This window comes from Arachis duranensis, chromosome 4, assembly GCF_000817695.3.
Source record: "Arachis duranensis cultivar V14167 chromosome 4, aradu.V14167.gnm2.J7QH, whole genome shotgun sequence".
Taxonomy (NCBI): Eukaryota; Viridiplantae; Streptophyta; class Magnoliopsida; order Fabales; family Fabaceae; genus Arachis; species Arachis duranensis.
This window is the reverse complement of record NC_029775.3, coordinates 2500957-2517445: the sequence shown is the minus strand read 5'-3', so window position 1 is coordinate 2517445 and position 16489 is coordinate 2500957. Positions and strand designations below refer to the sequence as shown.

The window sequence follows — 16489 nt, the reverse complement described above, 5'->3', positions numbered from 1 at the left end:
TCTATAAAGTACGGATATTTCGCTGAGTTGTCATGTCTGCGTACTGGATATATTTTGGACACAATATTCATCGATACTCGTCCGACATGCGTGTCTGCTGTGTCCAACTGTGTTTTAATAAAAAAATAAAAAAATTATCTTTAGACACACCTAAATACTATCACGTATAGCGTGTTTAGCCTAATTTTTAATATGTATTTCTGAAATAAATTATATATATAATGTGTTATAATATTTTAAAATTAGTGTGTCCAAATATCTTATGTCAATGTGTGTCCCGTGTATCATAGGATTCAACTAACTAAACTATTAACAATACATTTAATTCGTATTCTTATTTTTAAAATTTTATTAAAAAAATAATAGAAACAATAAATTTTATTTTTTATTTTCACCTCCTATTTTTTTCTATTTCCTTTCTAAAATTTAAAAAACTAAAAACACTAAAAATAAAAAAAATAAAAAATGAAAAACTAAACCCAAATAAAATCTTTCTGAATCAGCTTCTCTACCAGATTATTAACCCAAAAGAACCACAAAACGTATCAAAGCCCAAAAGAAATCTCGTCTCTCTTCGCCTTCGCCATCTGCTGCTTCTGTCAGCCGCTGCTTCAGCTCTTGCCGGCGCTGCCACCATTCTCCGATTCGCCGTCCCCTCTTCTCGTTGCTTCTTGAGTCCGCTTGCTCTCGCGGCTCCCATCCTCCGCTTCTTCTCCGCTGCAAGGTGCAGTGCTACTGATCTCATTTCTTTTAAGCTAATTAGCTTTTCAGTCTTTATTATCTTGTACCCTTCCTTCTCCGGTCAATTCATATGGTGTCGTTTGAGGGTGATTGCAATTGCAGAAGATGATCGGTGTGGGGAAGATGAAGCAGTATACTAATGTCCTTGACAAGCCTCTCACCAAGGGCAAGCAAGAGGTTAGTTAGGTTTAGGTTTCCCTTCACTTGAAATCCCTCCATTTCTCTGAGATCTCGCATTTCAATGCTATTATTTTCTACAGGATTGTCAGCGGAAGATTGAAATCTTTTAGTCAATCATAGATTATTATGGTTCTCACTGACTTCTGAGTCTGTTGATGTGTTTATTTCTTGGAATAATTTGATGCATTCGGTGCAGGTTAGTCTGAGTGCATTTGCGTTCTTGTTCTCTGAGCTTGTCCAGTACAACCAAACTCAGGTTGACAACATTGGCGAGCTTGAACGAAGGTGAAGAAAATACCAACTTGATCTTGTGTTTATGATGAGTAAACTGCTCTGTTATTAAGATATATCGCTTTTCTAGATACAAGGGACTGAATATTTAATGTTACCTTTAATTATCTTTCGGCGATGATTTCTTTGATGCGTATGGGAGTAGAAAGTGTGAGAGATCAAAGTATGAGGCAGTAACATGGCATGGCAAAGAAACTTCCATTACACATGTTGACACTAAAACCCATATAGCCATCCACAGATTTGGGGTTGAGGAGGGAGGAGGGGACACTAGAATTTTGGGTCATTTTTTTATTTATTTCTTTATTTTGCTATTTTACCCTTAAATTTTCTAAAGCACAATTACATGAGAAAAAGCACACCAACAACTAGGAAAAAAAGTATAACTATTTCCATTCTATTCGCTTACACTGTGAAACTCCCAAACGAAAGTCTTAAACCATCTTTTCCTTTCGTCTTAAACTCCCAAACAATATAATAAGTGAATAACATACAACTAACCACTCCCTTCCACACTTTTTCTGTTCTATTATATTATTAACCAATATCTTCCATCCTCTTTAAACTCCCAAACTTACCCTTATGTGTAGTGTTGAGGGATAATGTTTCTAGATTATAGGAACCAGAGATTGACCTGGCTTTAAAAATACCATTGTTCTGATGATTTGCTTTTATTATGTTTTGAAATCAATATAAAGTATGCTGATATTTATCAATGTAAATGCACTAGACTGGAGGATGCTGGATATGCAGTAGGGGCCCGAGTTCTAGAGCTGCTTTGCCACAGGGATAAGGTAAATCTGCTATCATAATTCTCTGCAAAATCTTAGTTAACTTATCTGATTAGGAACAATTATTTGACACTGGATGCTGACATATGGAAAGAGTCGATTCCTATCTTTGAAGGATTATTATGTCTATTGGCTAAAATGTCCATAGATAAAACTATCATTTTATGCTGCATTCTGATCCTTGAGCTTTGTTGCTGGAGTCTTCAGTCTTGTACTTGTAAGCAAATTTGTTTCTATCAATATTTCTGACAGATTTGATTGCTTAAACTTGAAAGAAGAAAAGGACGTGTATTTTTGCGAATCTTTAAAATATATTACGTTCTTGATGTTCATATACATATTAGATTCTTCTATTTGTGTATGTTCTACTTGATTATAATTTGATATCTACTTCTAGTCTACGTCTAATATATATAATGGGGATTGAGGAGGGGTTTGGTGCAAAGATTTTTGTTCCTAAAATATCCTTCTGAAAAACATTTTCTGCTATGTATAGAATTTGAACCCAAACTTCTTGGTTAGAATGTTAGATACTTACCATCTTGACTAATCTCAATTTTGTAACAATTTTACATATTTAATAATTAAAAAGATGGACGTGCCTATTAATACACTTGTTAATATAATGTGTTACTGACAAGATCAGTGACTCACTGACTTGAGATTATAAGTATTACAATTTGAAATCTTTGCATGAGTCTATATGAGTAGAGTAGTATATTAATAGAAGTACCCATCCTATGTAATGCTTCTTTGCCACCATCACATTTGACACTACGATTTTGTTTGTCTTGTAACATTCTCTTTATAGTGAGAGAATCTTGAGATGGTCATTATTTATTCAATACTGATTTGTCCTCGAGGAAGGTAGGTTTATTGGATCTATACGTTGTTTTGTTTGTATGTTTGTATATATAGGCAATAGACAATTATTTGGGTTTGCCCATGAGCTGGGATATCTATGGTTATGAGTTTAGGATGACCGAAATAGCAATAATTTCTGAAACTACAGGGAAATAGAAGGGAGACACGACTGTTGGGAATTCTCTCTTTTGTACACAGTACAGTGTGGAAAGTACTATTCGGAAAGGTTAGTTCCTTCATCAACTTTTTCTTTTATACCCGATATCTAGAACTGTGAAAATATTGTGTAACACAATCTTTTAATGCAAAAATAAAAATAAACTTGATGTTGTACAATGGAATAACCTTTCTCATTCTAGTATGGTATGCCCTTCTAGAATCGCAACAAGGTTCTGGGAAATTCTAACTCATAAAAGGAATACCAGCATTACCTTCTAAAAACAATTTTATCTTAACTGTAAAAAATAGGACAGTATAAACTGTTTAGATTTTATGCAAATGTTGTTTTGGTGATTAGTGTTAACAAGCTTGTGAGGCTGTTCAAAGTACTTGAATTTGATCCTTGAGGTTCACTTTGATGATCTGATGTGGTCGTTGCCTCCTTGGGATGAGTACAGCATAACTATTAGTGTCAAGTCAAAGACCTTGTAAATGTTGAACAAACATAGATATCATGTTGTCATTTCATAATCAGTTGGACATGGTTTTGAGATTCTCATTGTATTTGAGCAAAAAATCCATCGATCGCCACACACTTCTTATTCATCGACGTTTTCCTTGCGTCTATTTTCATTTGTTGAATAGTAACTTCAAGATGTGTTGTTAATAGCCAATACAAGAAATGCAAATACAAAATGCTTGATCTGTGAGAATTATTCAATATGAAGACATGTATATAGAGTAGGTATAAATGAAGGTTAAAATTCAATAAACCACCATGAAGTAATATTCATTTGCACCCCATTCCCTTCTCTTTGAACTCTTTCTTCCTCTCTATCCCATGTTAAACTCATCAATACAGCTTTTTGCGCCAACAAAAGTGTTTATAAGATTGAATGTTGCCCTACCAATGTTTGCATAAAACCGCCTTGGAGGAATTCAATATATGGTTGGCTGGCTGCCTTTTCTACTCAAGACCCTTGACTTTGTGGGGTTTCATGTGTTTTGGCCCTCCATCATTTATGTAAGAGTAGAAATGAATGGATCATTACTCATTAGTGCCCCCTATGTAATGATCAAGAACTTATTTTTAATTTTGCGGAGATAATGCAAAGCAAACATTTTCACTAATTTGTGTTCTGTTCTGGTTTCCCCGTATGGATTAGGTCAATTAGCAATTATCTAAATTATTACCATCTTACTACTCTCTTTTCCCCCCGCCCCCCTTTTTTTAGGTAGCAGACTCTCTGGAAAAAGGAACTGAACATGAAGATGAATACATGATCAGTGAAAAGGAGCTCCTAGTAAACAGGTGACAGAATTTGTTAGCATCAACAAACGTCTTATTACACAGTAATTACATACTTGCTTTTTGAACATAAATAACAATGACCTAATGGATCATCTATTGCTTATAGATTCATTTCTATTCCAAAGGATATGGGAACGTTTAATTGTGGAGCGTTTGTTGCTGGAATAGTACGGGTATGTGCGTCTTTTACCTTCAACCTGTTTTATGTTTTTTCTTGTGCAGCATTAAACTGTGATTTGTTTTGTTTCATTCATCCATATAGGGTGTTCTGGACGGTGCCGGGTTTCCAGCTGTTGTAACTGCTCATTTTGTGCCTGTGGAAGGCCAACAACGACCTAGGACAACGATTTTGATAAAATTTGCTGAAGAGGTAAAGTTGCCATTGAATTTGCTTTCAAATCTGCCATTGCACATCCATTCTTTTCTCAAGTCCTGATCAAACAATTGACATCCTGGTCCTCTTCTTTTCTTTTCTTTTTCTCATTTTTTATTTGGAGCTCTCCCGATCCTCTTGAAACCAGATTAATTTGTTTTTGTCCTGCAGGTGTTGCATAGAGAAGCAAGGTTAGGCTGATGTTTTTACTGAAGATTTTCAGTTAAGATATTTTTAATGAGTACTGTACATCTCATTATAGGAAGATTTGGAACTTTCACCTCTACATGTGAGAAAATAATCCAGAAATTTACATGATTCTATTCTATCCTGTTGGTATTGTGTGTCGATTAATGTTGAAAAACTGTTCTCGTGCTTCATATGAATTTCAACATTTCCAGGTCTTACCTCTGGTGGTATTTGGATTGAGTAAGTATAAAACACCACAAATTGTAGCTTTGATTTGTTAGAAACAATTGGAATGAAAATGCCAAGTCATGCTGTTTGGGGATCACTGATGTTTTCTGCTCACCGCACATTAGGAACACAATATTACATCAATATTTTTTTTTAATTTTTTTTAATTTTTCTCTCTCTCGGTTAATAACAAAAAGGTTGATACATGAAATCATGTGGATCAGTTCAAAAGAAATAAAATACCAGAAACACACACCAAGGGACATAGAACAAACACTTGATTTCATACTATTAATAACTTCACAGCTCAAAGTAAAATAAATAAATAAGGATAAAGTTTCTCTAATAACCACAGTGATTTACAATCAATAAATTTCGGTATGAAATATATTTGGTGAAAATATCTATTTTACTCTTCCTAATTAAAAAACTTTGTGCTTTCTCTCTTTTATCTTTCCTTCCAAGTGTTCATTTTCCCGTTGCCTTCCACTCCTGCTCTCTATACCTCTCTCCTTCCACCTCCTCCTCCTCTCTAGTGGTGAGAAATATCTAATACTATCCAAAGGTCGTGATTAGGGTCTTTGCGTTATGTAATTCTTTAATTCAATTGCAACTATTTCTTTTTGTCATTGTATACTATTCCAAACTTGATATTTAAATTCCCGAGTCATCCTGTGCACGACTTGTGAGACAACGCAAGATTCAAACTTCTGACACTTGTTTAAGTGGACAAGTGAGTTGATTACTCGGCCAACTCAAATTTATTCCCGGAGTTGACATTTAACCCCTCAAAGACCACCTCATGTGACTTACCATGTCTCGTGCAATATACAGATAGAATCAGAGACATGATAATCAAAATTCACAGACCACCCCATATAGCTCAGCATGACCTGAGAAGTTTGAATACATACAAGCTTCTACATTTGGTTACAAACATTGTATTTGACCATTACAAATTATGAGGTTGATAATTTTTCTTTATTTTTCCTCATTCATCCAACCCCGATACATGAAATGACCTCTAATAACTCTCTCTTTTTCATTTATTCTTGGTCCCACTTATAAAATTAATGGTGAGAGATCATACTTTACCCTCTCAATTGTTAAAAAAAGTTTAAGAGGATCCATTTCCATAAAGTAACAATATCCTTCCAATATAGCTATGTACTTGTTCTTATTCAGATTTGCATTTAATTTTCTCAACTGCATACAAGCATATGTTTCTGGTCACGAATATCAGTTTTAGTGTTCATGATTTTTTTTTTTTTGGGATAAGTGGAGCACTCACTAAAGCCATGAGGCAGTGAGAAGTCATTACAGACGACACGACAGCAAACAAAGCTATGCAACACACAGCAACAAGCATTACAATGCTGATACTGTTTCTCACATTCCATAATAAAGGAAACTAAAAAAAGCATCAATAAACAACAATGCTGGTCACCTTGGAACATGATTTATAACTCTTATATAGAATACTTCTAATAGGAGGCAATGTATGTATGCAATTATTTATACTTGAGTTGAAGTTATTCTTTTCATATTGTTGTTAGCATAATCATGACATATTAATAAATATAAAAATAGCAGCTGTTAGTGGTTGTATTTATATCAGATATTATAATTCTTTATATGAACTTATATTATTCGTATCTTGTGCTGTATTATTTTTAGTGATTGTATTTTGAGTGAGATCGGATAGAGCGAAAATCTACTCCTATCCATCCCCTTGTCTCCCTACTAAAAAACAATTTTGATATTACGTAAACTTCGTACAGATTCAAACAAATTTTTTATAGAACTATAATTTATTAACACTGTTCTACTGAGCATGGCCATTTATTTGTTTTACTCGACTTTTTATTTCATTGTTAACAACAAATAAACTAACATTTTTTTGAGTTTTATTTCACAATTTTAATTCAAATAGTAGAAATGACTTCTCTTGTAAATGTCTCAATATCTCAATTGTAGTTTTGATGTAAATTAAAAAAACAAAAGTGGTAGACACAAAATATGTAAGGTGCCGAAGAAAAAAATAAAATAAAAAAATTAAAAGATAAAAAAAGAAGAAGGTGAAAAAGAAGAATTAAAAAGTAAATAATTTTAATTAAAAATATAAAAATATGGTACAAGAGTTTGATTTCAGATTTCAAAAAAAATATTTAAAATTTTCAATTTTACTATGTATACAGAACAACTGAGAGTGTTTTTAGATTTTTTAATTTTTTTAGAAAAATAATATGATTATGTTATTTGTCTAAAATTTTATTTATAGACTAGTTTAATGTCTAATTGATAATTATTCTAAAAATTGTGTGAATTTCCAAACAACAATCAAGTAATTATTTTTATCTTTTATCTTTTAAAAATTATTAAATAATTTGACAGATTTAACTAAATTTTTATTTAACTACTTTCATCTATCAATTTTACATAAATTTAATTACACCAAAATTTCTACCTTTATCTTAACACCTCATTTTTTATCGGCAACAATAGTAAATTATACTCCTAGAAATACGTTGTACTAAACAAATTTTTTCAATTATTTTATACTTACATTAGTATAACTCAAATTGATCCATGAAAATTAAAATATTGTAGCAAAAGTTAACTAAAATTTTGAAACATTTATTTTATTAAATATTTTTTTAAAGAATAATACTTGCTTAACAATGTTAGAGTATAATTCTAAAAATTGGATTGGAGTAACCGGCTCAACCTTAATAAAAATCCAATTTGTAGTGTACCAATTAAAAATCCGGCAAAGGCAGCAATCACGTGAAGCCCAATTTTTTATTTTTATTTTATCTTTTTGTAAAAGGAGCTTAAACAAAGTTGTCTACTGCTGAAAAAACAAAAAACCCTAAATCATTACCCACGAAACGTCCCCTACCCCGTCTTCTTGTCTGACGTCACGGAGTTGCCGTCGCCGATATCGTTACTCCGTTCGACCTCTCCTCCTTCATTGCTACTCCGTTCAACTCCTGCATAGCCGCCTCTTTCTCTGCCGCCTGCGCGTTGTTTTCAGCGTCTCTGCTCGCTCGGGTCACCGGCATCTCTGCCACTCGCCTCTCCGGCCACGTCTTTACGCGCCTCTTCTCTCCGTCTCTGCCCACCCTAGTATGACATTTTGACATTCTCAATTTCCGCATTGAATTTGCTTAATGATTCATGAATTCGATTAGTAATTTATCCTCATTTCTGCCATGTTTTTGTTGAGTTGCTGACTTGCTGTTTAATTGGATTCTTTTGTTTATCCTAATTTCATGAATTTGATTGGTAATTGGAGATTTTCGCTGTTTAATTTGATTGCTAATCTATCCTTAATTTTATTGCCGAGTTGCTGTTTAATTTTTGTGTTGAAAAGTAGACAAAGTATTGTGTGAGAAGTAAAATTTTGAATTTTATTATCATTGAATCAGTGAATTTGGATATTTTGAAATCTATATTGGTATATTTTAAATAATTTTATTTTATATTTAATTAAACTGATTTGACCATGGTTCAAACATGGTTGGACCACTGAATCTTGGAACCAATCACTCGGCCGGTTCAGTTCTCGCATCCTTGTGTTAAAGAATGAAGAAAACCTCCAATTTTGTCTTTCTTCAATCTTTCGTAGCATTATTCTTGTGATTAGTGTTGTAACATTTTCCTTCTGTAAATTGGGAAGGTTTGCAAAGCAACAGCAGACCACTTTTTGTAGCAGAAGTTTTGTTAAAAGAGCAGGAGAAGCAGCCAAAAGAACAATGAATATACTCTCAGTTGCACGTAGGTCATTGAATTTTGTTTCGATAAATCAGTTTCGTCAGACACATTTGCTCAGAAGACTTTCTACATGGCAGTTTACTGGTACTTTGGATTTTATCCATTTTTTCTTTTTGCTGATATCAATAGTTGATATTTCTCATTATTTGGATGTTTTCGTGTGTTGGTTCTAATTTTGTGTCTGATTGAGCTTGTGTATCTGTTTGACCATGTGAAAGTCTTGTTGTTTTTAATCCTGATAGTGTGTGACTGTAAATGTTGCTAAACAAATCTGATTTTGAGGGATAGATTTTCTTCCCAAAATTATACTTATAGAGTTTTGCATGATTTAGTTTTCATGTAAAAGCAGAACCAAATATAAAACTGGTTTATGACATCTCAATATTTTTGAAGCAGTTTATTGTACACATACTTACTGAAAGAGAAAAGCTCTTCACCCCTCTGCGTTGGGGAGGGGGAAGGGGAGGGGGGGGGTTCTCTTCCCACCAGAAGCTTTAAAGTCTCCTTAAGTGGTTTTCATAGCATTGATTGTGTGGCTTTACGAGCTGATTTTGACTGGCAAATAGCAATCACTCTTTCTATCAAGTAAAACTGGTAATAAAAAAACTACACCAAGTCAAACAAATTTTGATCTGCAGCAGAAAAAAAACAGTTAAGTTGCTTTTATAAAAAAAATGGAATCTGGATTTTAAATTTGGTTTTGGTTTGCTTACAATTTGGTTTGGTTCCAATCAGGAAGGTTTCCATGCACAACCCTAACTTCTTGGATCTGCTTACATTCGACATGTTTTAGACTTAGTTCCTTTAGGCATATTTGGGGCATGAATTGTGAATGTCTTGTTAGTTATTACTTTATTCTCAAGTTTGAAAATGATGGTGATGTAACTATATTATAGAAGTCATCATTATTAATTGTAACCTGCTGATTTATATTGTTGTCTCTCTATCTGCTACAGATTTAGTATTGTGATTCCCAAATTACATCATTATATCGCATGTCATTAGAACCTTTTAAAGGCATGTTTGTTTGCTATTTTGAGAACTAATAACTCCTAAAGATCTAGAAGTATGCATGACCCTGCTTTTAGAATGGATCCTAAACACATCGAATCACAAGATAGCTGTAATAAAGTAAGAGAAAGAACGTACAAATGCTGAAGAGTATGAGAATTTTCTTTTATAATATTTGTGTGTCTACCTAGTCTATGCAAAATAATTATAGTATTGCTGGTACAATGTGCATATTGGAAGGGGAAAATCGATGTGCTGTATGAAGGAAGAAGGAATAGAAGTGAAATTAAAGAAAATCTCTGGACATTTCAATTTATAATATGCTCAGCTGAGAACTTCATGCTTGCTTCCTTTATTACAAGGGTAGTATTATTTTTGTTGCAAATCTTTGGGGTAAATACAATGCTATTCCTAATGTTTTTTCCGTCCTATTTGCGTCCCAAACATTTTAAAAGTGACTTTAACTTTCCCACTTAAGTCCACCAAAAATCAATAAAGGAGGGTGTATATCCTTTCAAATTGTCGTTTTTTTAGGAATTTAGCAAAGAACCTGTTCTTACATAGACATGGGAACACAATGACGATGGGGAATGGGGAAGAGGACAACAATATCCTCGATCGTTGGAACCAAAATGTTGGGAACAACATTAATGCATACCCTCAATGTTTGGAACCAAGATGATAATTTGCCCTTATACAACATCTCTAGATGTTCAATTTCTTTCTCAGATTTATTTACTTATCTTTGTGAAACCCTTACCGGAGGTTCAAGCAGATAATGGCACTGTTAATCAGCAAACTAATAAGTTAGAGACTCCCGAGGAGTTTGAGGGGCGGATTTTTGGTGATAATCCTGGGAGAAGTTCCTCAGTTGATTCCTTTTTTGAAAAGGTTTCTCGTTGGGGAAAGGCTCAAGATAGAGCTAAAGGTGACAACTCATGGTTGGATGATCTAGAAGAAAGTTTTGACACATTATCTGATGGAATGGATGGAAAACTGAAGAATGCGGCACGATACTTTGAATATGATTCAGATGAAGTCGAAGAAGAAGACTATTCTTTTCGACATGATGCCACCTTTTGGCCTTACACAACATATGAATTAAGGGTATGTTAAATAAAAATGGCTCATTCCCGCTGCTTATCACTGTTATATTTCCACATTTTGCTTTAACATTCCGACATTCTATGAATTTTTACTTTTATTTTTTATTTTTTTATTTTGGTCTTGGCATTTGCGTTTAAATTAATCTTTGATGTAATGATAAACTAAATTATACACAGATGTTTCATGGAAAAGTATTCCTTGAAGTGTATTTACAATTCTTTTCTGAAATATTTTGTGTTTGTTTCTCTTAGAGGATGTTTGGCTTGTTTCATAAACCTGTTTATTGCAAGTAGACTATACTTACAGCTGATTGCGAATTCCTTTTCAAGTGCACCATGGAATGTCTCCTACTGTTTTCAGCTACAACAGCACATCAAAACCAGCATTGCCTCTCTAAATGCGTGAAAGATTTGAAACATAACAAATAAAATATATTATATAGTAGCTGTAGTACTAGTTTCCATAAAAAAGAAAATCTGTCGAAGAATTAATTGCACCAAACAAATGAAAGTATGGCAACCTCTTATGTGGTGGGGCTATCATCACCCGATCAAAGACAGAACTCAGGTGGGTGATCAGAGTTATCTACATTGTAGGTACCAGTTGGAAAAGCAGGGGAGACTTCTTTTAACTAGAAAAAAGGCACTGTAATTATAATCAACCCTTTGTTTTTACTAATACTTCTCATGAAAGAGACAAAATCTATATTGCATTGGCATGTTTAAAATTTCGGGTGGCTGGAGAGAATCACTAGTGCCACTCCCTTCTTTTCCTTTCTAAGATTTTTGTGATAATATTGATCATTTTGGTCTATTGCATGGTGACTGATAGCTGTTGTTTGCTTAGTTGTTTTTTAGAGTTCCCTTTTTTTCCTTGCAGTTTATCTTTGTTGAAGATTTCTTACCTCCAGCCTGTTGTATTGATTTGCTTTCCTGTCCCTTCTAAAATCTTCAGTAAAAAAATAATAATAAAAACTTAACTACATTTTTTTGCATGGAAGTATTTAAATTACATGAAATAACATAGGGTCATTCAGATTTCAGATTGAGCCTCAGGCATAGTAGCCAATGTTAAATTCGTAGCTTACCTCCTGTGTGACTCCATTAACTGCTATGCTTCCTTTATCCCTGTGATATTTGCAACCTTTTTTGGTTTTCATTTGTACCAAGTGTATCATAATGGAGTTCTGATTTGTACAGTTCCTTTATACAGGATCTTGACTTTACAAAACCTGGCGTACGCAAACCCAAACCGAGGGATGAATTCCAAATAACCACGAAAGAAGTTCTTAGTCAGGCAGATTTCAGGGTTAGCACTTATGAACTCTGTTGGAGTAGTTCCATTATGAGAACAAGTCTGTATCATTGGTTTAATTACCCTGCCATTCCGATTGCTATGGCTATGTGAAAATTACCTCATGCAACTGTGTTGAAAACTTAAAATATACATCCATCATTGCTGATCCATGTGGTTAACTTAGTAAAACACAAATAAAGATAAAACTCTTGCTATTCGTTTGTGGTTTGTTAGCAGACTTGACTAGGTGGACAAGGTTTAGTTAATGTTGTGAGTAGTTTGATGCAGATGTTTAAGGTATAGGTTATACTAGCATAATGAAAAAAAAAGCTGCACTAGAGTTACAAAGTATTAGCTTGTTAACATTTTTGTTCATCTTCTCAAGATTGTTTGAAATGGTGCCAATGAGTCAACTATGATACTGTCTTAGCCTTTGCCATGTTTTTGTTTTATGACAAAGAAATGACTTGCAGATGTTATTTATATTTAGTTGATTTAATAGATGCAATGAAGTTTACATAGTGTGAATTTTAATAGCCAGTTTGATGTGAATTTAAATGAAAGTGTAAAAAGTTCGGCTTACATTTTTCATTGGCAACTCATACCTAATAATTTTTTCGTTGTCCCTCATGTTAATACTAAATTAATCATCATGAAGTTTTGGGTAATTCTACTTTACTGCTGTGAAGGCAGATGAAGGTAAGGGAATATTTGTGACAATCTGTGCAGCAACTTTATCTTTTTGCTTCATTCTTGCTAATGAGGATCCATTGCTAATGTATGAGATCTCTGGTACTGCTATTCTTGGAATGACTCTTGATAGATTTAATGTTTTATATGCAGAATGTTAGTTTCCTAGCAAACTTCATAACAGAGGCAGGAATAATTATTAAGAGAAGCAAGCTCTCTCTCTCTCTCTCTCTCTCTCTCTCTCTCTCTCTCTCTCTCTCTCTCTCTCTCTCTTGTCAGGTGTATTTGAATTGTGAGATCTTACCATCCATTTCTTGATGTCTTTGAGTAGACTGGCATTAGTGCAAAGGCTCAAAGGAAGGTTGCTAGAGAGATTAAAACTGCTCGTGCTTTTGGCTTGATGCCTTTTACAACAATGGGTACAAAGGCATTTATTTCTGGGAGAACCATGGAGAATGTTGATGATGACTTTGCATATGAGACTTTTGGTAGAAAAATGCATGCCGATCCTGCTATGGAAGATGACTACTCACGAGAGCGTAGATAGAGATGTGTGTTTTGTGGGGGTTCAGGTAGCTTGCATCTAATCTACATTTTTTGCTTTTTGATGTTCCTCTCCTGCTTAGAGACCTGAAATTGATTGAAGTCTTCAATTCGCAGCTAGAGCTTTGATTACTAAGGTGTATGCGTAGTTTATGCTAGTATAAATCTTGAAGCTACATGGTGTTATTTCCTTGTAGTTGATGTTGTCAAGTATCATCATACCGCCTGGGTTGGAGGCGTAGAAATTTATCCTTTATGCAGATTTCTTTCAATGTATACTGGATAAATAAGCCCTACTTAATTTTATTATACGACATTTAAGTTTTCAAAAAATATCATTATAAGAGAAATTAGTTTTGCTTTGAAACGCTACGTTTTTTTTTTTGACTGATCACAAAATAACCTTGGCCCCATGATTTTGAAAACTGGTCGGTTGAATCGAAAATCGATGACTTAAGTGGTTCGGTTTGTAAAGGAAATCGTCCAATTGTAAAATTGGAATTGAACCGGTGAATCAGACGAGAATCACCATTACTTCTACTGCCACCATTGGCTTTTGAGGAACTCATTAGGCATGAACTTGTGTCCTCTTAGTATTCAGTTAGCTTTAATCCCCACGGCCTCTTGATATTTGGGCTTTGTTTCTTCTGATTGTATCTCTGGATATCTCACAATAGAAGAAGTATTATATCTAATATATATTCTCAATTTTTTTGGAGTCCTATTTTGGTGCGATTAGGTGGAACAATTAGAATATACATCACACATCTAACATCTAAATATTCTCACATTGTATATATTTGGCCGTTGGCTAAAAGCCAATTGTAAAATAGAGAATTTGTGGTAACTAGTTGGTTAAACAAATAAGTGTTGTAGTATGTAAAATAGTATGCTCCTAAGCAAAAATTGAGAGATTCGTTCTCATAAGCAAAGGTCTAACAATCAATTGAAGTTTAATATATGATTCTGCTAGCTTATTTTGTGTATAAACATGAGTAACGATGTTCAACGCTTATACAAGTGGCCATACAATAAGTATCAAAGACTTCGGAAGTAAATTCACTAACATTGTTAAAGCAAATTGTTTTGATTGAATTTTATAGTTTGTGCAAGTAGTCTCACAAATTAAATACCAAGTTGAAAGATGATAATAAGTACATATGAGACCATCTTAAAAATGCATCTATTATGACCATAAAATATCTAAAAGATTCACATGGTGAATGAGTTGGTCTATATATCACCTTGAATCGCTCAAGAAATTTAGGGAATTCAAATCCAATATTTGTTGCCGATGGCCTTATAATAAGTTTTTCTTAAGAACATGCAACACAAGGTAACTCACTAGATTGAATAATCTTATGGTTCTTCAACGAATGCCCTTGTGAGTTTTCAATGATCCTTCGCATCATTATTGTCTAGGGTGACTTAATCGGTCTTGCTAAATAATGAATTCATTTGTGCTAATAAACTTTTGGTTTACTATAGTATGTAATTTAATTGTACTAATATGAGTATAATATATATCAGAAGAGAGTATAGACAATTTTTCTAATATAACATTCTTATTTGAATTACAACTCGTAATACAGAGAAATTCATTGTTATCTTTATTTACTTTCTCAATATGATATCTATCTTTACGAATATTTTTAAAACTCAACAAATTCCTTTGAGACTTTGTAAATAATAACGCATTATCTATATGAGTTTTGTTACTCTAGGAAACAAAATAACAACTCTTCTAGAGTCATTAATTATTTTGCTTGTACCAATAATGGTAGCAACACTTGCCCCTTTATGTACAAGGTTGGCAAAAAAATTTGCTTTTGAGAGTGGTTTAAAAATACCTGTAACCCAGCAACCACTTATAAATCCATACACTTTTTACCACAAACAGAAACGATCAGCCATAACCAATATTCGTCATCTCATCGCTAGAAACCCTACACCTCCTGTCAAAGAAATTGTCCAGACCTCACATTTACAATAATGTGGCCTTCAAGCCACATGTGCTGAGTAATATGTCACGATTGAGATCCCACAAGAACTTATTCGTGATTACCTGCAACAAGGGTACACTCATTTACATCTAAGAGCAATAAGGTTAATCCTGACCTTACATGGCAGAAAAGGCTTACCTGTGACAGTAAAGATTACACTCCTGGATACCACATTCAAAAAATACCAACACGCTCTTATTGGAGTACTTGTCACCACCTTGACAAATGGAAGTGTGATCCTCACGATCACTCCGAATTTTACCATAAGACTCATTGATCTAACACTTGCTCAAAGGATCAAGATACAAGTCCAACGGATTGGAGTGACACAAAATGCTAGTGCTGAGCAAGCTACACTCCAGCATCAAGTCCTGTATAGAGTCCAAGTTCATGCCTTAGATCTAAACCTTCCAAGTTCCACAGAAGATGCTCTCTTAATGTTCAGTGATTAGAATCATGGGCCAATCATAGTTAACATCCCAAGAATGATTACTACGGAAGAACTTTCCTCTATAGTACCTTTGGAATGGATCTCTAACTATGAAAGAGCTTTCCACAACACGTTCCTGATGTGCATACAATAATGCCTTCGGTCATGAGCCGAGCATCAGATGGAACTGTTAGAACAGTCTTCCAAAAGCCAGGAAGAAAAGGACAATCATCATTCAGGAGAATTTGTACTATTTCTCCTCTTACCATCCAACACACAAGTGAGCAAGAGGATCCCCCAAACCATTATTTCCAAGAAGGAAAACCTGTTTGTGTCTCGCACACTAATAACCATTTTATATGGGATGTTGATCCTAGTATATGTGATTCTAATTATAATTATGATTTATGGGGTGACTCTGAGGAAGAAGACTGCTTGAGAAAGCAGTCAAGAAAAAAGAAAAAGAGGCAGAGATGTGCTGCTCCACCAAGGATTTACTCACCA

The 16489-nt window shown here is 34.0% G+C and overlaps 2 protein-coding genes across 3 annotated transcripts; both read left to right on the top strand.

Annotated features, from left to right (window-relative positions):
- Nucleotides 1-488: 488 nt before the first annotated feature.
- Nucleotides 489-5225, top strand: LOC107482780 (uncharacterized). Its single transcript, XM_016103357.3, has 9 exons — nt 489-724; nt 844-918; nt 1118-1206; nt 1943-2006; nt 3016-3093; nt 4262-4338; nt 4445-4511; nt 4601-4708; nt 4883-5225. The coding sequence occupies exons 2-9, from the start codon at nt 847-849 to the stop codon at nt 4910-4912; spliced, it is 585 nt and encodes a 194-aa protein (XP_015958843.1). The 5' UTR covers nt 489-724; nt 844-846; the 3' UTR covers nt 4913-5225.
- Nucleotides 5226-7932: 2707 nt separating this feature from the next.
- Nucleotides 7933-13919, top strand: LOC110272357 (uncharacterized). Of its 2 annotated transcripts, XM_052260775.1 has the most exons (7): nt 7933-8257; nt 8811-8989; nt 10692-11023; nt 12236-12331; nt 13163-13222; nt 13341-13581; nt 13670-13919. In XM_052260775.1, the coding sequence occupies exons 2-6, from the start codon at nt 8887-8889 to the stop codon at nt 13554-13556; spliced, it is 807 nt and encodes a 268-aa protein (XP_052116735.1). In that variant the 5' UTR covers nt 7933-8257; nt 8811-8886; the 3' UTR covers nt 13557-13581; nt 13670-13919. The 2 variants fall into 2 exon arrangements, with proteins under 2 accessions (XP_052116735.1, XP_052116734.1); XM_052260774.1 differs by having other exon boundaries at nt 7935-8257; nt 13341-13919.
- The last annotated feature ends 2570 nt before the right edge of the window (nt 13920-16489 follow it).

Coding starts and splice junctions, on each gene's coding strand:
- LOC107482780 (XM_016103357.3), top strand. CDS start 847: ATGATCGGTGTGGGGAAGATGAAGCAGTATACTAATGTCCTTGACAAG. Junction 919..1,117: donor TCACCAAGGGCAAGCAAGAG/GTTAGTTAGGTT, acceptor CATTCGGTGCAG/GTTAGTCTGAGTGCATTTGC. Junction 4,709..4,882: donor TGATAAAATTTGCTGAAGAG/GTAAAGTTGCCA, acceptor TTTGTCCTGCAG/GTGTTGCATAGAGAAGCAAG.
- LOC110272357 (XM_052260775.1), top strand. CDS start 8,887: ATGAATATACTCTCAGTTGCACGTAGGTCATTGAATTTTGTTTCGATA. Junction 8,990..10,691: donor TTCTACATGGCAGTTTACTG/GTACTTTGGATT, acceptor AGGTTCAAGCAG/ATAATGGCACTGTTAATCAG. Junction 11,024..12,235: donor ACACAACATATGAATTAAGG/GTATGTTAAATA, acceptor TCCTTTATACAG/GATCTTGACTTTACAAAACC.